A 20,442-nucleotide genomic window follows, 5' to 3' on the forward strand; every position below is an offset into this window, starting at 1 on the left:
TTGTTGTTTGTTAATCCTCACCCGAGGATATTTTCCCACTGATTTTTAGAAAGAATGGGAGAGGGAAAGACAGAGAGAAACATCGATGTGAGAGAAACACATCGATTGGTTGCCTCCTGCGTGAGCCCCGACCAGGGCAGGGCTGAGAAGGAGCCTGCAACCGAGGTACATGCCCTCGCATCAAACTCGGGACTCTTTGGGCCGCAGGCTGACCTTTATACACTGAGCCAAACCAGGTAGGCGGCCTTTGTGTTTCTATCTTAATTGTTCACTCTCTGGCTCCCCCATGGCCTCACCTTGAGAATATCATTGAACCTTTTCTAACACGGATTCCCTTTTCTTGCAATCACTTTGTTCTCTTTAATTTGAGACCCTCAGATCTGATTCCTCAGATTGGCTTTGTCTCTTGAACCACAGTTGATTGCTACGTACGTCATCGTTTTTTTCCTCTGCACGTCTTGAAAGAAGGGGGTCTGGTCTTGCTCAAAGTTGGAAGTGGAGAGGAACCTCCTGGGGACTTGGTGTGACCCTGTCCAGATACTTCAGGCCCAAAGGAAAGGCAGAGAGAAAGGTCCCAAGGGGAGCCGTGGGGGCCGTGGGGCATGGGGAGCCGGTGGCAAAAGCAGTCCCGAGCCCTCACTAGAGCTTTTCTGTTCCAGGAATGGGGTGGGCGAGGGCCCTGCTCTGGGGCCACAGCCATAGTGACTGGAGGCCTCTTGTTCCTCACACACCATGACCCTCATCCCCGGAGGCCTCCCCCTCCATGTCAGACGCCCCTCCAGTCCTGGCTCTGAGCCGGGGTTCCCAGGAACTGGGGGGTCTTCTGAGGTTCTTCAGATATTCTGTATCCATGTTAATTTTTCTGCTTGATCAATAATTTCCTCATTTTTTTTTATTGAAGTGTGTGTCCTAAAATCTATCAGTATTATGTGAAATTTTTCTAGAATTCTGGCAATTACCATTTCTCCTATTTTCAGGCTGGTTGGTTCTGTCTATCCTCCATCTTGCAGGAGCCCTCAAAGTTCTGGTCTCCAGCTCTGAGGAAAGTTCTCCCACATTTTGTGACCTCTTGACCATTGCAGTGGGCATGGGATGGGGATTGAGACTCACCTAAATCACTGGCAGCCCCAGGCCCTTTTGACAAACAGCCAACCCAGGCAGCAGTGTTTGCCACCGAGGTGTGAACCAGAGCAAGGTCTGCAAGCTACACGACAACTTTCACGTTCCCGGCCTGGGTTTTTCTCCATTTCACATAAGCCAATGTGTTTGTCAAGAGAAAGCTAATTAAAAACATATTTTTCTAATTAAATGGTAGGCCGTGCTGTGCAAACAGTAAGATTCTTGTTTCCAGGGCTACCCTGGGGATTCACTAGATCAGCGATGCACAGCTCGCATCACCCACCCACATGACCCTGCATCAGAGCCAGGTCCCAACCTCCCGCTCCAAGGCTCACAGTGTCCTCCTGGCACCCGGACTTGCCACGTCCGACCCCACTGGCTCTCACGTGTCCCTGTGTGAGCCCTGCCGCACATCCCACCTCTCCAGAGAACGCTCCCCAGGCCCAGCCTGAGCTCAGTCCAGGTTCTAGAAGCGAAGCTGGGGAGCCCCTGGCACCCCTGGGCACACGTTTTCAGCTGGTTCCTAACTTTTGTCAAGAATGTCTGTGTTTGTGTCTCCTTAGGGTATTGTCTTTATCAGCTTTTTTTGTGTTGAGATGTTTTATCTTGATTTAGTGAATTGGTGAGCTTTCCATCTTTTTCTCTCACCTGGAATAATCTAAATAGCCTAAGAGGTAAGCTTTTTTAAAGGTTAGTCTGAATTTGCGTGCAAACCGCGCCCTCCTGTCATCTTAAATAGGCTTTAACTTCCTCTCCATCTCTGTCATTTTCAGTTCTCCGCCTCTTCTTGTCACGTGGCAGTCACCCACCTTATATTGTTGAGTGCACGTGTGTTTACCGTCGTCATAGTGACATGTGTGGTTATACCTGCAGTTAGATCTGTGCCTGTGCTGGGTGTCGGAGATTCTGTTTCCCCTCATCCAACTTGTCAACAGTTCATCTCTTTTATTGATCTTTTCAAAGAATCAACTTTTATCTCTTCTCTTATTTCTGTCCACTTTACTCATTTCGGCTTTTATCTCTGTTAACATCCTCTTTTGGTTGTCATTTTCCTGATTTCTGACATTGAATAAGTGTGTGTTTATGTTTGGACTTTGTCTGTCACTAGTAAGAGAATTCAGTGTGAACCGTGTTTTCCCTAATTGAGGTTTGCTGGGTGACCCGTGGCTTTTCCATATGAATTATTTTCCTTTTTACCCATTTTCCAGGAGTTTCAGTTTTTATTCCTTCTTTAATTCAAAAGACTAATTCCATGTTTGTGCCTCCTTTTGTCGCCACATCTGGTCTCACTGGCGAGAGGGTGTGGCGTGGGCAGTGCGGGTCTTTGGTCAGCTTCTGGGGGGATCTGGGTTTATGCTCCTGGTTGTCGGCTGTTTGCTGGTTGCTCTTTGCTTTCTTGGTTTGGTTTTGTCTATTTGTTTGTGGTATGTTTGGAGGAAACTGAACAAGCTGATTGCAGAGTTTACAGGGAAGAAAAGATGTTTATAACTGAGTTAAGGCAGCAGGAGGGGTAGCACAGGCTGGACAAAGAGGCCAGCAGGGTGGTAGAGTCCAGAGGTGTTCAGCTGTCACTACTTGGCGCCAAGTCCCTTATATCTGAGAAATTCAGGGGCCCATTGTGTCCTGGGACTGGCCAGAGGGCGGAACCAGCCAACCAATGAATGGGTCCGTTGTGACCCAGGGGCTGGAAAGGTGTCAGGCTGAGGACCTGAACTCCAAGGCCCAGAGGACGGATTGGGGGGTCGTGGCCTGCTCTGCTCTTCACTGTGCATAAGCAGGCTGTGCAATGAGACCCCCACCCTGTATGTGCACAAGACATTTTCCACCCTTCCTTCTACAAGACCCTCATTTCACAACAGCCCTCAGAGGGTGTGGCACCTTACAGCCCCCTCCCTTCCTTCTCCTGGCCTCAACAAGAACCCAGTGAGATTGCATCACCCCATGCACAGATGGGGAAACTGAGGCTGGGGGCCTGGTCCAAGGGCACGAGGGGAGCCCCGTGTCCCTGCCCCACACCTGGCTCTTCCCTGCCTGGCTCCCAGGTCAGAGCCACAGGCTGGGCTCCATTCGCTATTACAATGAATTTAATTCCATGGGCACTGAGTCCTTACAAGAGGAGCCCAGTGTTTCACATGAGTGGTCTGGGCCTCTTTAAATACTATGAAATATTTAAGCTGTGTTTGAAGGAAACCTCTGCTTTTCTACTGGAAAATGTGTACAAACAGAAAATTATAATTTTCAAAATTGCAAGGGAGGGTGAAACGTCACAATTTTAGGGACAAGCATTGCCCTCCTCCCTTTCCTTTTTCAAAGTACTAGTGTCAGCCCCCAAAAAAGTGTGTACAGGGTCACCCTGCTGTCTCCAGTCACTTCCCGGCTCCTCCGAGCAGCCCTCCTGTGTGAGCGGCCAGCGACTGCTCCAGCATTTAGTGAGAATAAAGTGAAAGGATGGACCATGGCCCCTCTGACAGCCCCGGGGCCTGGCTGCTGTGGTCGCTGTGGAGGATGGGTGTTTTCTGAGACTGGGACCCTGGGACCTGAGAGCTAGAGCTTGCCTGGGCCACTGGGGTGCCTGCACCTTCAGGCTCCTCTCCCTGGCTCTGTGCCCAGTCTTCCTCTTGCCCTCACACTTCACCCCCTCAGTTGGCCCTTTCTCCCTCCCCCAGCCAGGCTTCCAGAAGGCCTGCCCCTCTCTCTCCCACACCCTCAGCCTGTCAACACACACACACACACACACACACACACACACACACACACACACACTAGAAAAGGTCACTAGCAACACTTGGTCCCACCCAAAGGGTCATTTTTGGGTGTCTCCTTGACCCCTTGGGGCACCTCCCTCCCAATTTCTGCTGACTTTCTGGGCTTCCCTGCTCGACCATCTCTTTTTCTCTCTGTCCGGACATCTGCTTGTCAGGACCCCTTCGCTCCCCTCTCCCCTCTTACCAGGACACCCTCCCCTCCTCTGGCCTCCAGAGCCACCTGGTTCTGAAACACTGCCCCTGAGTTTAGTGACTCCTGGGCACCCCTCAAGACTGAACTCTGAACCTTCACCCCCAGACATGTTCCCTGCCTGCCTTCCGTCTGGGTGAGTGGGTCCTGGACCACCCAGCAGCCCATGCCTGGGAGTCCTCATTCCCCCGCACGGCCCCTCCAGGCTCAAAGTCCCATGTCATGTCCGTTTACTCCCCCACTCACATCCAAGTCGCCTCCTGTCCACCACAGAGTCAGAGGACCAGAGACACTGGCCACTTCTTGCACAGAACACAGGAAAATTCAAAAACTAGAGACTGGCCCAACCTCATGAAGCCATGCTGGTCACAAGCCAACCTCAAGTTTCCAACAATGGAGTCTGCATAGAACTCATCAGAAATCTCCAGGCCCCACTGCAGGCCGGCTCGGGGCCCAGGAGCCATGTTCTCTTTGTGAGGGCTCAGAGCAGAGGGGTGAGGGGGCAAGGCTGCTGTCACAGGAGGGAGACCTGGTGTGGGTGGCATTGGTGGGAGACTCAGTGAGGCTGGTTGGGCTGCAGAGCTGAGCAGGACTCTGGGCAGTGAGGGCAGGGCCCTGGGGCAGGGGAGCAGGTGGTAGATGGGGTAGGCTGAGTCCAACAGGCTCCGTGACTTGGGGTGACTCTGGTCTTCATTCCAAGTCTGGAAGCAGGTGAGGGACACTGGTTGTGTCTTGAGGCCACTCTGGCCTCAGCACAGAACCTGCCAGCGGAGCCTCTGCCCACACTGGGCCCACAAGGCCTCCTTTCCAGTTCCCACGGCTACATCTCAGATGACCCAGTTGTGCACAGTGTACTTGGCCTCCTCTCGCCTCCTCACATCCCAGCGACCTGCGGCAGGTCTGGGCAGACACCCTGTGCCTCCCTCCCCAGGAGCAACTGGACACACTGCACCGGGCCCTGCATGAGAGCAGGAGGCACAGCCAGGGCCTGGCCCAGAGGAGTCGGCGGCTGGAGGAGCAGGTTGCCAGCCTGGAGCACAGGTGCCAGGAGGCCGAGAGTGCACAGGGGCCCCTGCGGCAGGTGAGGCCCCCAGAAGGCAGGGCCCTGCATCCCTTCACAGAATCAGCCCCTGGGCATGAACAGAGGTCCAGGTGTTCAGACACCATTCAGTGCCCTGCTGACAGAGCAGAAATCGGCGGAGGGAGAGCACACGCAGGGATTCCCTAGTCCAGGACCACTCGAGAGCCTGGTCCACGTAGCCTCTGTCTACCCAGGCACTTCAGAGGCAGCAGCTCAGGAAGCAGGGATTGGGGGCACAGTGCATGAAGAGGCACATCCTGCAGGGACACAAGGCCTCCCAACACCTCAAGGGCTCCCACCTACAAGGGGAGCTCGTGGTGCGGCATGAATGCCAGCCACTGGTATGGGCTCTGACAGTGGTCCCTAGGAGAGGGTCAGGGGATCCCTCACCAGGGTCCCTCGCTGGGGTCAGGTGAGGCTGGGGATGTGTCCTACTGCCCTGGGGGCCTGGCAGGTCATGGCTGAGAGTCTCTGTGAGCAGGGGTGCTCACAGAGCACCAGGGGTGGGCCACGTCTAGGCAGAGGCTATCCCAGCCTATCCCAGCACAGGGATCTAGAGTGGTATGCGGACACAGACAGAGGAGGGGCTCAGGAACACACAGCTGCCACCTGGGCACAGACATCCACACCCTGTCATCCTTCCCCTTGCAGCACCGGCCCCAGGCAGGACTCCGGGAAGGGCATTCAGCCTGGGCTCACCTATGCAAAGGGAAGCAGGTGTCTGTCACTCATGGCTGTCCCAGGCTGGGCTGCTCAGAAGGGCTGGTGGAGGCCGTGTTAAGTGGCACCCCCACAGACTTTGCAAGGGCCTCCTTGGGTCCAGTGAACCCCTGGGCTTGTCACTGTGTCACCTGCTCACCAAGACCTATAAAGACTGGCTTCCTGCCGGGGCGGGCTTATCTGGTCTGGGCAGTGTGGCCCAAGGGCATAAGGACCAGGGGGACCACAGAGGCCAGGCTTAGCATCACTGGTGGAAGGAGTAGCAAGGCAACAGGTGCCCTGGGCTCTCAGACTCTGAAGGAGAAAGATGCCAGGGGGGCATGCGAACACCAGAGAGGCGAGAAAAGGAAAGGTCAGAGCCAGAGACAAGGTGAAGGCTGCCACCAGCTCAGGCAGGAGGGAACGAGTTAGTTGTGTCAGGAGCAGAGGCAGAACCAGGAACAGCCGTGGTCCCCACGGGTTGGAGGGTATATGTGACAGCTATGTGGACACTGACCACACGCCTCCTGAGGGAGCAGTGGGGCCCTGCGGGGGAGGGGACTGCTGGGCCTGGAGCCCCCGGGAAAGTTCCTGTCCCGTGTCCCAGGCAGGTCCTGTTCAGCTCAGGGACTCAGGGACAGGAGGGTTTTCCAGAGGGGAGTGGCCAAGTCGGTGGGGGGAAGGGACCCTGGGGATAGGATTGGGGTCTGGATGGGGGCACAGAGACCAGCAGGCCAGCACAGGCACTGACAACCACTGGCCAGCTTGCCCACACCGGGCCACCTGCCTGCCCAGGAAGGAGGGTCGGCAGCTGGGTACAGTCACCAGGATCCTGTCACTTCTCCTGAAGGGTGGGCCAGCGCTGAGCTGCTGAGCTGGGGAAGTGGAGGACTCAGGGCCACTCCAGGGGCTCCTGGGGGGCTGAGCATTAGCCCGGCTATGGCACCGCCCCGTGGGGGAGGGGAGGAACAGCTAATGAGTTCCAGGAGGTCAGCTGCGAGGGGCCGCAAACCCATAAACCCTTTATTGGTGTCTCAGGAGGGGAAGCCCGGCCGTGGCCGTTTGTTTATTTTGGACCTCATGTTTCTCTGTTTCACATGCACTGCCAGGACTGTCACTGGGATTTTAAAGAAACAGGACTTCCTTTTCAGTGGAGGGGCTGTTTTTCTCAGTCCTGAAGAAGAAGGAATCCTTGCTTTTGAACACTGACCCCATAGTCTCACCCTGAGGCTGCTCCTCTGTAGAAGGCCCCTGAGAGCCCAGACCCTGAAGGGAGGACCGACAGGGGCTGCAGCAGGACTGGGCACAGTGGGCAGTGGACAGGCCTGGTTTGGAGAGAGGGCCTGGGCTCTGATGCTGCCCAGCTGCTGCTAGGACTGCAGGCAAGAGACCATCCCCAGCAGCACCCAAGAGGCACGTCCGGGGTCAGGTCCTTCCTCCAAAGGGATCATCCACAGGGGCAAATGGAGCCCCACCGACCTTCCCACCAACACTGTTTCTCTGTTTCACCCTCGTTCAAATGCCAGTGGCCCTGGGTGGGGCTCGGGGTCCTGGCCCAGGGCAGCGCCCTGCCCCACCAAGCCAGTGCTCATGGGACCCAGAGCCCTTCCCAGAGGTACCCACATGCTCCCCGAAGAGCAGGCCACACTCCCCCAGCAGCCACTATAGGCTCTGCTCTTGCAGAGAGAGCGGGACACGCTGAACAGGGAAGGGGATACGGGGAAGGGGCGGGGGGGCGAGGAGCCACTGGACCAGCCCCTGAGCAGCCTGCACCTCCAAGTGGACAGGGCCCTGAGGCAGGACCAGCACCTACAGGTGAGCAGGGCCGGCGCAGCTCTGCATACCGCAGCCTTGGGAGTGGGCTCAGCACAGGGGGTATCCAGGTGGTGTGGGTCCCGGAAGGGTGGGCCAGCCTGCCTGACTCAGGACACACATACAGGTGTGCACGCACAAGGGTGTCTGCTGCGTCACACCTGGGAGTGGTGGGACAGTCGGGTGTCTCGTGAGCCAGCACCTAAACCAAAAAGGGAGGTGTGGGGGGGCACAGCTCCCCTGCATGTGTTGGGGGGAATCTCCCTTTCCACCACTGGGCAGACTCTCCACCCCAGATGAGGAATTTACAAGCAGGTGGGAGGCAGCAAGATTCAGCCTATGACGCCTGCAGAACCCCAGTCCAGACAAGCAGAAACCAGGATGCCATTAAAGCAGATGTAAGGTCCACCCTGCCGGCCTGTGGGCTGGGCTCTAGCTCAGATGAGGCCCAAATCTGCTTGCCGATCTAGACTGGGGCCCACCCCCCACCAGAGGGCAGTGGGTAACAGAGGACTGGACAAAGGAATAGTGGCCCCAAGGGCAAGCGGGCAGCAATGAGGTGTCTAAGTTCTCACCCAGGTCCAGAGAGCGGAGCTGGAGCAGGCCCAAGCCCAGCAGCCCCAGGAGCTGGCTGCCCAGCACCAGCAAGACCTGGCTGTGGAGGCCAAGCAGGCCCTGGGATCCCAAGTGCTGGAGGAGTAGGTGGGGCCGGGTGGAGGGCAGAGGAGGGGAGGGGAGGGGTGGGGAAAGCCCGGTGTCCTGCAACACACCCCTCCAGCAGGGGTTCTCCACACTGACACCCAGGAGCTCCAGCTCACTGAGAGGCGGAGCAGGTTTCTGGGGCAGTTGCCACCTGCTCTGCCTCTACTGCCTGCCCGTAAGGAGGGGTGGTGAGGACAGTCCCTCAGTCAGAGGTCGAGGCCTGCGAAGTGTCCAGACTGTGCCTGGCAGGTGGCAGTTGTCCTTCAGGCAGGAAGAGAGAGTGTCATGTGGGGACAAGGTGGTGACAGTGTGACAGAGCCTTGGAAATGTAGCTGTGCTGCCCCCACACACACACACACACAGGTACACACACATGTATACACACCGGCAAAGACATGCCTGCCAGGGCTGGCCCACAGGCTCCAAGCTGTCAGAGACAGCTACATTCTACAGATAAGGAAACTGAGACCCAGAAAGGTAAAGTGACTGCCCAGTGTTACCCCCAAGTTAGTGTCCCTGACCCACCAAGCCACGTCTGCTGAATTTATGAGCTCAGGAGAACTTATTTCCTTATCACTCTGAGTGCATTCATGGCCTGAATGGAAGGGGGTCTGTCCACTGTGGGTCCCTAGGGTGGGTGGATGTACCGGATGAGGCGAGCCTGCGTGTCCCTGTGTGTCTGCCGATGTTTCAGTCCCATGCATGTCACCTCTTGGGGGAACCGTGGACTGTGGCCTCCCAGTGCTTCCTGTTACAGAGCTCTGGGGAGGCCTAAGACCGTTCCTGCCCCGTTCCCAGGTGGCCAGGAAGGAGCAGCTGGACTAGGAAGTACAACGGCAGCAACATGCCCACCTCAGCCAGGCCTTCCCTGCCAAGAAGTGAGCCCTGCTGCCAACCCTGCCACAGTCCTGACCAGCCAGACGCAGAACCATGAATTGGAAAACCAATGCTCACGCGGCTCAGTGTGGGCCCGGTGCCTGCAGAGGGGCTCAGGGAGCAGGCAGTGGAGCCTCCACTCACCTCCAGGAGTCCCATGTCAGCAGGCATCCTCTGGCTCCCCGACCACTGAGCACCCCACCCTGTGACGTGGGCTTCTGCTGCACACCTCCTCCTCCAGCCACTGTCTCCACCTGGACATGCCATCGGGACAGACCCCGCCAAGCCAGTTTCCTTGGCCACAGGCTACATCCCCTGCCCTCAGCTCTGTAAACACGGGGAAACACGTGGAAAACATTTCCACCAAATGGAGCCAAAAACAGAGTGTCCTTCAAGGCCCAGTGCCCACCTCCCACGCCCAGAGGCTGTGGAACCTTCTGTATCCAGGAACTGCAGGTCTCTCACGATGGCAGGTGGCTGGAAATGACTCAGTCGGTCCCTGTGACTCACGGGCCTGAGAGGCACGGGAGCAGGAACTTAAAAGTCAGAGTTGCAGAACCTCTCACTTTCCCAGTCTGTGAACCTGGGCCAGGGACCCTTAGAAGCCAGCCCCATTGCTATGGAAACAAGGCAGCCATCTTCACCTATAGGCATTTTTATTCATTTCCCCCATCTATACCAGGTCAGCGATTTATTTTCCTCTCCAAATGGCCTCTTTTGTTCTATGACACCAGCCAGCCCAGGACTCACGGTACCCAAGGTTCTTGTGAGTTCAGCTCCTCCCAGGGAACCCCTGTCATACTCTGGAGGACAAGCATGTGGGCAGGTAGGGTCCAAAGCTCCCGAAAGCCACCCCATCTCGGCCACTGTAAGCTGTGGCCCAGAGAGACGGCCGTCTGTCTCATTCAAGATGGATCCAGGCTTGTTTTCACCTGGTGGTCCTTTGGAGGGCCTGTCTGGGATTGCACAGCTGGAGACGGGCATCCCTGCCATCCCCCCAAGGAGGCGGGCCATGCTGGCCTCGCCCACCCTCATCTGCCCGGCAAAGCTTTGGGCACAGGGTCCTGTTGACTGGAGGACAGAGCTGGGCCAGGTAGACTGAGCAAAGTGAGGCCCAGTGTTGGGCACTGGACCCCGTCCTCACACAGCACCCTGGAGGTGAGGTGCAGGGAGGAGGGCGGGGTAGGGGCCCATCCTGGTATACAAGGTCAAGGCAGAACTGCTGCCCTCCCCACAGTTGAAGGGATAGGGCAGAAAAGCGACCCGTCTCCCACCCATCCCTGCTCCCTGGAACTCGGGCCAAGGCTCTTGTGTGCTTCTCCCCTGCTATCCCACATGGAGGCCTGTGGCCTGTAAGAGGCCCGGCAGGTTCCAGCATCCCTATAGGAGTTGCCAGCCTTGCAGGGCAGTCCCAGCTCTGCTCCTCTCCAGCAGTGCAATCCCAGACAGGCTCTCTAGGCCTCAGGGACCACCTGGTCTGGGGCACCAACCTTCTCAGGTGTCAAAGGACACACCTGAAGCCCACAGGGGGAGGAGGACTCATCCCCTGAGAGAGCAGGAGAGCCATGGGGACAGGGCCATCCTGAAGCACTGGGGCCAAAAGGAAGGAAGTGACACCGGAAGACAGAGAGGCAGGGGAGGATGACCAAGCACCCAAGGAGACGGGCTCCACCTCCAACACACCAGCTTTTGACGGAGGCAAAGGCCCCATCTTGGCCACAGCTGGGGAGGAAATGAGCCGCGGGACCCAGGAGTGCAGCTGGGCCAGGGCAATTGGTATCTCGGCCTCTTTACATTAATATTCTCACCTGTGGATGCTAAAGTGAGGCCAGAGCGCTCCCTCTCCCAGCACATGCATGCTCGGAGCCTATGGGTTAGACTGTATCTGCTACTTTTAATACTCTTTTTAAAATGTTTACTTAAGCCCTGGCCAGTGTTCTCAGTGGTTAGAGCATCAGCCCAAGCACCAAAGGGCCTTGGGTTTGATTCCTGCTCAAGAGCACGTTGCTGGGTTGCAGGTTCAGTCCCTGGCTCCAGTCAGGACATGTGTGGGGATGTCTCTCTCTCTCTCTCTCTCTCTCTCTCTCTCTCTCTCTCTCTCTCTCTCTCTCTCCCTCCCTCCCACACCCCTCTCTTCCACTCTCTCAAAAAATCAATGGAAAAAATATCCTCAGGTGAGGATTAACAAAACACACAAAAAATTTTACTTGCGTTTTCCTGCATCATTAGAAAGGCCATAGAGCATACTTTTATTGGCTGCCAAGCAGGGACATACCCTGCCTCCCAAGTGCCTGGGTCTCCACTGTGGTTTCCCTGCCATCATGGAACACTCAGAAATGGGAATCTTTGCCCTTGAATCAGGGGATATGCAGGAGGCAGGGAGGGGCCTGTCATCACCCCAGGGCAAGGAGACCCATACCTGAGCCCACCTGTAACCCATTTATGGCCTCTCCCTGCAGAACCTCTAGCTCAATGTTTCCAGTTTCTTTCTCTCTCTCTCCCTCTCTCTCTCTCTCTCTCTCTCTCTCTCTCTCTCTCTCTCTCTCTCTCTCTCTCCCTCTCTCTCTTTCTCTCTCCCTGAGCTAAAGCAGCAACAAACATCCCAGCAGTGAATGTGCACCCATTCTGAGCATTTCCTTATGATCACTAGCAGAAGCCTCATCATGATGTTCAGGTGTGGGGGGCTCCGTGGAGGCTCTGTCCCTCACTGCACATAGAAAGAGCCAGTGGGCTGGGGTTAGTGGGCTCAACACACTGGCTATGTGAACAGCGGGGCACCCTGAGCCAGGCCCTCCCACCTCTGTCTTGGTACACCAGCGGCACCCATCTAGCCTTACAGTGTAGTGACAGGAGCCAGGTCCTCCCTGCCCCTCTGGGCGCGGTGAACTCCCAACCTCATTCCCAGAGCAGGTGGCGGGTTACCTGGGACAGAGTCTCTGGTTTCACCTGCATGGTAGAACCAACTGCTCTGGGGAGATCTATGCCCTGCCAGCTGCCTCTTGGAGGGAAGGAGAGAAAGTAGGGTATGGGGGGGAACAAGCCAGCCAGCCCCTGCCACTAGCAGCCTCCCCCCAGAGCCCCCTCCCCCAGCCCTGCAGGGAACAGTCCCCTGGGCCAGGTGTGGACACTCACCACCTTACCCTGCACGGAGTCCCAAGTCCTGGGGCATCCAGAGGCCGGCTCCAGGCTCCCCCATCTAAACTGCACACACACTCAGGCCCTAAATTAAAATGTCACAGGCCTATGGGGAGGCTCAGGTTTCCTGCGCAGAACATGAGCCTGCTTGATAAAACCATTTTGGTTTTGATAAATGTGGACTTTCTGTGGCAGAGACAAAGGCGCCCTTGAGTGCAGAGGAGAACCTACAACGGCACATTGCTGAAAACTATTTCCTGATAATATTTTTAGCACCTGAAAAAAAAAAAACATTTTTTTCTCCTTTTGCCAGTGGAGTTGTGTTTTGTGTTGTTGTTTTTGTTGTTGTTGTTTTAATGTAATGGCCAGTGGGGGTGAGGCCCTGTGTTAACCCCCAGGCCAGGCTGCAGACCAGCCCAGGGTGAAGGCCATGGAGTTAGCAGGCTCTCTGGGTGGGCCCGGGCCTGAGCATCTCACAAAGCTGCCCAGGAGATTCCCTGGGGCGGTGGGGTTGGGAGCCCCTGTCCTGGTGTCCTAGGGTCTCCAGCCCTTCCACAGCTGCACCTCGTGGGACTACGGCATTTACGGGCCCTCACTCTCGGGGTGCTGCCAGTGTAGGGCTGGCCTCCTGAAATTCTCGAGTGGCCCTGATTGCATCCTAACGGGATCTGTGTAAACCGGTGGCCTCAGAATTATCCACACACAGAGGGACCCTCCCACTAGTTCCTAAAAATCAAATCAAATGTTCCTTGTTTTGACTGCAAAACAACATGCTCATTGAAGACATTTTGGAAAATACAGAAAAACAAAGACAAGTGTGAAACCTCTCAGGATCTGGTGACTGTTCTCTCTGCTTATCTTTGCGGGGCGCACCTGTCTTCAGGGGCCCGGGGCTTGGCTGGAGTCACCAACATCAGGACTCTGAGAGCAGAGAGGGTGGGGGAGGAACTGAGGCCCCAAGAGTCAGGTCTTGCCCTGGGCCTGGGGACCCAGAGGTGAACAGATGCCCCCTGAGGGACAAATGCACAGTGATGTCCCAGGTCAGCAGTCCCAGAGGCAGAAGGAGGGCTGGGATGACCACAGCTGGGGACAGAGAATCTGAATGTGGGCTCTTGAGGTCTTACTCCCACCCAGGGGCCCAGGGACACCACACCACTTGCCAGAGGCCCCCACTGACCAGCCTTCCCCCGCAAACCACTGCTTTAGGCTGCTTTACTTCGGAGTCGCCAAAATTCTCTTGCTGCCTGCACCCGGCAGGAAACCTCTGGGGCAGAAACACTTTAATGCCCTGAGGTTCCCCAGGCCAGGGGTCATTCCCACTTTAAACCAGATAGGAAGCCTCGCCCTGCACAGGAATCCAGTGCCCTCAGGCTCAAGGCTAGGGAGGGGTGGGGGGCAATGTAGGGCTGGCCTCTGGCTGTCCTAGAAGGGTTCATCCAGGCACTGCTCAGCCAGCGTGGCCCCCTCACTGACGACACTCTGGCAGCGGGGTGGCCGGGTTCCCTGGCCGGGCAGCAACCTGAAAGAGCACGCAGAACGCCTGCCCCCCAAGTTAAGGTCTGTCCCAAAACTGCTCCGTGCACAACACTGCGGCCTCACGGAAGATGGTCCTCGTCGCAGGGCGTGCGTCCGCGACGCCCTCACTTCCCCAACACCCGGCCAGGGGGGTACGGGAACGTGGGGGCCGCGGGGGCCGTGGGCTGGGCCTCCAAGCGGCGCAGGGCCACTAGGTGCCCCAAGCCCTGGGTCAGGGGCTCGGCGCGCGCGCCCGCGCTTTCCGCCGTCCTGGCGCTTTAAGAGTCGTCCTATTTGCATGGCCCCGCCCAGGCCGGTGAGCGGCCCGGCTCGATATTTAAATCGCCGCCCCAGGGGCGGGGTCGGCCCCGAACGCGGTCCCGCCCGGCGCCTTCCTTCGCGGAGCGGCCACCGGACAGCGGCCCGGCCGAGCTCGCGGGTGTCGGGCGCAGAGCTGTCGACGGCGCGGCCGCGCTGCCCGAACGCCCGCTCGGCCCTGCGGGCCACTCCCGACAGCGGCCTCGCTCCCGGCGGCGGGGACCGCGAAGCCCCGCTCTGTCCCTCTCTGTCCCCGGTCTGTCCCCGCTGTGCCCCCGCTCCGCTCCGCTCCGTCCCCGCTCTGTCCGCATCCGTCCCAGCTCTGCGCTGCTTTGTCCCTCTCGGTCCCCGCCGCCGACCGCTGGCGATGCCGGGCGGTGCCGCCTGGGCGCTGCTCTTGGCCGTGGCCTGGGGGCTCGGGGCGCGCGGGGTGCGCGGCGCGGTGGCCCTGGCCGACTTCTACCCGTTCGGCGCGGAGCACGGCGACGCTGTCACCCCCAAGCAGGACGACGGCGGCTCGGGGCTGCGGCCGCTCTCCGTGCCCTTCCCGTTCTTCGGCGCCGAGCACTCCGGACTCTACGTGAGTACCCCGAGTCCGCGGGGCGCCGGGGAGGGCGCTGTGCCCCGGCCGCTGCCCGCCGCCCCGACTCCCGCCGCCGCCGCCAGCAGCTTGGCACCACGGCGGCCAGAGGTGGAATGAGGACAGCGCTTCCTCCCTCGGCGGCCAAGGCCGGACAGCGGCCCGCAGGAGAAGCGGGCTGGCGCGGGTGCGAGCTGCAGCCCCACCACCTTGGCGACGGGCGCCTGCCCCGCCCCTGCCCCCGCCTGACCGGCCTGGAGCGTGGGCAGCGTGCACTGAGGGTCTGCCGGTGCCTGGTCCCAGCTTGGTGGGGGGAGTGCTGGCCCGGTCCTGACTCTCAGAGACAGCAGGCATGGGCCAATTCTGTCTCCACCGCTCCCAGGGCGGGACCCTGGCCCCTGCGGGAAAGAAATGCTGTGCCTCTCCTCCCTGCAGCGTGCACTTTCTGTGGGTGGGCCACAGTGCACCGCCCTGAATCTGGGCTAGAAAGGGGCTGGGCAGCCCGATGCACTGTCACCTCCAACACCAATGCCCAGAACACAACCTCTGCCATTCCCACCACCATCACCACCACCACCTCCCATTCCCCCATCAGCCCAGTACCAGCACCACCCCCGGCACTGCCATCTCCCCCATCAGCATTGTCACCGGCTCCCTCATCCCCACCATCTCCAACACCAACACCGCCGCCATCACTATCCACAGCTTTGGCACTGCTGTCCTTCTTACCCGCCACTGTTCATGCGGCCTCTGCCACCCCCTCGCCAACATCATCGGCTCCCTCCACCACTTGGCCACCTCACAGCTGGGCAGCTGCCTTTCCCAAGCCCGTGCAGAAAGGCCTCCTCGCGTTGGGCGCAGCATTTGCTGATGTGACTGTGGTGGCAGGAGGCAGCCATTGCTCTGTAGAAGCACCTGCTGGAAGTCCCTCTGGACCAGGATTTGGACCTGGAGCCGGACTGACTTCAGAAAGTGGAGTGAGCAGGGCAGAGCTGTGCTCAGGGTCTCCGGGAGCCGAGGAGCCCCATACATCTTAGAACTGGGAAAACTCATGTTGGCACCATCTTACATAACACTGCATCAACATGGCCCTTAGGAACTGGCCAGGCTCAACTTTCCCACCCACAGTCACAGGTGAAAATATTATGAAAACAGTCCACCCTCTGACCAGCCCCTCTAAAAACATCGACCCTTGCCAAAACAACGGGGGAGAGGGCGCTGAAGTGGACAGATCCGCTAGCAAAACAAATGGTTTCATCAGAAACCAACATTCTGGCTGCTAACAAAACATAGATCTTCATAAGAGCTTCTTCCTGAAACAGAGATGTTATTTGAAAAACACTTGCCCATGTGGACATAGTGAGCCCCTTCACCTTCTCTTCACTCTGTAGGAAAGAATGGAGTTCTTGCGGGGCAATGCCCAGAGCACCTTGCCTGCAGTAACGACGGGCTCTATGTCAGGGAGGGAATGGAATGAACCGGCGGGCAGGGAGGCCTTAGAATCACAGCCAAAGGAGGGAAGGGATGGTATTTGTTCTGAAGCAAGTGGGTCCGACCAGGTGGCCCCCACACCCACTCAGGTCCAGAAGACACTTTCCTGCATGTCCCTGGATCCAACCCTTGTCCAGCAGAGCACACCTGGGCCAGCCCTGAGCCCACCAGCCGAGTGAGAACCCTCTATAGGCCAGTTCCCCCTCCCCAGCCTCTGCCCCCTTAGTCCCCAGCCTATTGTTTGGCGAAGAGCAGGCTTGTTGAGTGGCTGGAGGGATGGAGGGATGGGTGCCTCAGCCCTCTGACAGGGCCCACTTGTCACAAGGTGTGAAGTTAGCAGTGACGCTGCTTGGAGACCAATGCTTTCTGAGTCTCCATGGAATCAGGACACAGGCTACACCCTAGTAAGGATTCAGTCCTGCGATACTTGGGGGCCCCCTTTCCAGAAGGCACCCAGCATTAGGCTTCTTCTCATGTCATAGCAGCTGCATGTGCTAAGTCGTGAGGCTCTGAAAATCACGGAGCGTCATTCTATTGCTAAGGTCCTACACCAGCCAGTGCTGCTAGCAGGTTGGAGCTGCAGCAGCCTGCTGAGGGACATGGTTTGTGAGTATAGATGGCAGCTGTGTCATGGCCTACGGGCCTGGCCAAGGTGAAGCGTCCACTCAGGGTGGCATGGGAAGTGAGAGGCAGTGATTCTGTAGAAGTCCCAGGTGCAGCCCCGCCCCCCGGGTGGGGTTATGGAGATGTAAAGGAAGATCCCGGTTTATTTGTCACCAGGAACTGCAACTAGTGCAGGGGTGGGCAAACTTTTTGACTCGAGGGCCACAATGGGTTCTTAAACTGGACCGGAGGGCTGGAACAAAAGCATGGATGGAGTGTTTGTGTGAACTAATATAAATTCAAAGTAAACATCATTACATAAAAGGGTACGGTCTTTTTTTTTTTTTTCGTTTTATTCATTTCAAACGTGCCGGATCCGGCCCGCGGGCCGTAGTTTGCTCACGGCTGAACTAGTGGCTTCAGGTAGCACGTCACCACTCAGCTTCTGTTCCCTCATTGGGTGAAGGGTTTGCCAGGTAGGCAACACCTGTGAAGGTGCCCCACGCTGTGAAGGGCCCACAAGTATGTTACAAGGTTGCAGAGGCCAGGAAGGGGGTGCAGATTCTGACAGTCGTGTCTACAAGACTGAGCTGTTGGAGTGGTAGACAAGGTGTGCCCTTAGGGTCCCTTCCACCTGTCACCCCAGGGCCTCCTCCAACCCCTGCTGGCCTCTCACCCATGCTGCTCTGACCCCTCTGACCCTCCTTGTCTTTTGGAACACCTTGGAGCCAGTCCCAGCATGCAGAGCTGAGTGGGAGCTGAGGTGGACAGTGTGCCTGTGGAGCCCAGACGGAAGGCACAGTATTAACAACGAATTTGACCGAGGGAGGTTGCATGCCCACCCTGAACATACTGTCCCCATCCTGCCTTCCCCAGATCAGGGCCACCATGGCTAGTCATTTCCTCCCAAAGCCTCAGTTTCCTCTCTCTGCAGTAGAGTGCCCCATCTGAGTATGCCCGTGACACATGTCCAACCATCACTGTCACAGCTGTTCTGGCCGCCAGTTCCAAGCCATCTACAAAACCTGCCCTGACCCACAGGGACAGCCTGGTGAGATGCAGGAAGGCCTGGTGGTAGAGTCCTGCTTCTTCTGAACCCACTGAGCAAACCTGTGAGAGCCCAGCCGGCTCCAGGGTGGCCCAGGAGCTGCCCCTCTTCCTGCTGTAGGCGCCCTCATTGGTGCCCCCTTCCTGCTGTGCCTGGGGAGGGGCAGCAGAAGAAAGGAGATGCAGGGGTGGAATAGAGCTGGAGTCGGGGTCGAGCTGGCATTGGCCCCCCTGCCCAGACCTCCTCCCTGGCAGCCTGTGAGAGGACAGGCAGGATGGTCATCCTCTGTACAGATGAGGAGACTCAGGCGAAGAAGGCAGATCCAGGGCCCCCGATTCTCATGTCCAAGTGCCTCCTAACCACTCCAGCCCAAACTGGCAGGGCCCAGCCCAAAGCCCCGCTTCCTCCGGCCCAACGCCCAGAGCATGCAGGAGCCCCCGGAGCCTCCTCAGGGCCCCCCTCCCTTCCTTGTCCCCACGTTGTCAGCAGCTGGGCCTGTCAGCTCTGCCTTGGAAACACGCCCACTTCCCAGCACCTGCAGTCAAGTTCCTGGGCCAGGCCACCGTCCCCAATCACTGGCCTCCAGCTGCTGGCCCTGCCCCTCGAGCCTGCTTACAGGGCAGCCAAGAAAGCCAAATGGGCTTCTCCCCTGCCTCTATTTCCTGCCCTTACCTGCCCCTGGCTTTAGGCTGGATGGTCTGACCCTGTGCACCTCACTGGGCAGCAAGCCTGGCAGCTGGGAATGACTCGGGTGTCCCCACTCCTTATCTCCTGGGGACTCTGTGAAGCCAGAACTTCTTAGCTAGAAGTGACCAGCTTGCCAGACTGTCTTCCCAGACAACTCGCATGGAAACCTGGTGTGTTCACTCCCCATGGACGTCTTCACTAATGCGTTCATCCATGTAGCATCCTGAAGTCCTGCCTGAGGCCAGGCTGAGCCTAGGGGGCAAGATGTGGTGGCAGCAGCGTGTCACTCTGAGAGTTGAAGTCACTGTTTCCTGCTTTGCTCCCTGTGCTGTCCCCGCTTCCAGGAGAGTGCTGGCTCCTGGCGGCCTCAGTCAGTGCGAGTCACCCATCTTCTGACTTGGGATGACAGAACCGTGATCCTGCATCCAAACTCCCTGGTTTGTTTCAAGCACCATTAGGGTTCTACAAAACAAACTCACCCTTTCATACAAGTTTATGTTGCACGTATGTGAGCATTTCCCCATGCCTTGAGTGTGTAAGAGCATGCTTTTTGGTGACAGTATGATATTTCATCCAGTCGCCGCACCATGTCGTTTTAACCAATGAGTTGTTGACTGTGGGTGGTTTCAGGATCTCCCATGAACTAATGTCGCCGGTACATGACCCCCTGTGTGTCCTTATGCAAGTCTCCCGCTCTCTGCTTTCCTTTCCTAGTGGGTCAGAGGGAATGTGCTTCTCACAGCATCTCCCTGCTGCCTGTCACCCAGAGGGCATCCTCGTCTGCACCCTTCTCTCCTGGGTGAAGGAGTCACCTCATCTGGCCTGGGTCAACCAGGAGGCCACCACTCACTCAGCTCCGCATGGTCCAGGACTAGGCACCTGGCCAGAGCAGATCCCAGTGTGGGACTCTGCCGGGTCACCTGGGAGCAGGAGAGAAATGCAGAGCCCTGGACCCTCCCCAGCATGCAAGGGCCCCAGAGTCAGGCTTTAATCAGGTTCCTGGTGCCTGTCCAGGGCCCCACCTGAGAAGCGCTGCTGCTCCTGAGGGCACCCACCGGCCTGCCATCCTGCTCACGGTGCCCCGGGCACCCCTAACCCTGCAAGCTCAAGTCTCCACTGCCTCCCATGTACTAGTGCAGGGCTGGCTGGGACGAGCTGCCCCCCAAGGGCCCCGGCCACAGGTGCTCCTTGTGGCCCCTGGCTTCCAGGCCATCCTTGTAGTCAGACTGATGACAGGGGTGGGGGCAGCGAGCAGGCCCAAGAACAGAAGAAGCTGGAAGAGTTGGCCCCCGGGGATGTTTCTCCCATGGGTCTGTGAGCAGGCGGCTGGGTGGGGCCGCCCCACTGGTTTCACCCTCCCCCCCGCCTCCCCACAGGGGTCCCACCTCAGTGGGGCAAGTGATTTGTTAACAACCACCTGAAGCACTGCTTCCCACACTGAGCTCTGCAGGGAGGCCAGGGTGGGAGGAGGGAGAACAGGACAGTGTCCAGGCATGGGCCCCGACCCCAAACCCTGCACACAGCAGGCAGCCAGGGCCCACTGACCTCCAGTCGGTTCAGGGCTTGTCCAGGGCCAGACGCCACCCTTGGCACTTGAACACATTCTACCACCTGCACTAGCCTGAGGGGGCAGCAGGCATAGGCCACCTTGGATGCTTGCTGGGGATGGGGCCTGGGATGGGGCTGAGTCCCAGGGGAGCAGCCACTGTCCCAAGAAGTGAGAGGCCTAGGTGTGTGTGGGAAGCAGGGGCGTATCAGGCCCACAGTGGGAGTTTGTGTCTGGGCTCAGGCTGGTGATGGGTGTAGAAGGAGGGTATAGGG

The 20,442-nt window shown here is 58.0% G+C and overlaps 2 protein-coding genes across 7 annotated transcripts in view; both read left to right on the forward strand.

Moving 5' to 3' along the window:
- CROCC2 (ciliary rootlet coiled-coil, rootletin family member 2) overlaps positions 1-9,282 on the forward strand; it is a 57,333-nt gene extending 48,051 nt beyond the window's left edge. Inside the window, 4 exon segments of the mRNA XM_059704873.1 lie at positions 5,006-5,155; positions 7,538-7,669; positions 8,246-8,353; positions 9,167-9,282. Coding sequence (XP_059560856.1) covers positions 5,006-5,155; positions 7,538-7,669; positions 8,246-8,353; positions 9,167-9,250 — 474 coding nt within the window. The 3' untranslated portion in view covers positions 9,251-9,282.
- A 4,990-nt stretch (positions 9,283-14,272) lies between these two features.
- SNED1 (sushi, nidogen and EGF like domains 1) overlaps positions 14,273-20,442 on the forward strand; it is a 57,821-nt gene continuing 51,651 nt past the window's right edge. For all 6 annotated transcript variants that reach the window (XM_059703826.1, XM_059703827.1, XM_059703828.1 and 3 more), the window contains exon 1: positions 14,273-14,792. In XM_059703826.1, coding sequence (XP_059559809.1) covers positions 14,580-14,792 — 213 coding nt within the window. In that variant the 5' untranslated portion in view covers positions 14,273-14,579. The remainder of the gene's footprint in view (positions 14,793-20,442) is intronic.

Source organism: Myotis daubentonii, chromosome 7, assembly GCF_963259705.1.
Source record: "Myotis daubentonii chromosome 7, mMyoDau2.1, whole genome shotgun sequence".
Classification (NCBI taxonomy): Eukaryota; Metazoa; Chordata; class Mammalia; order Chiroptera; family Vespertilionidae; genus Myotis; species Myotis daubentonii.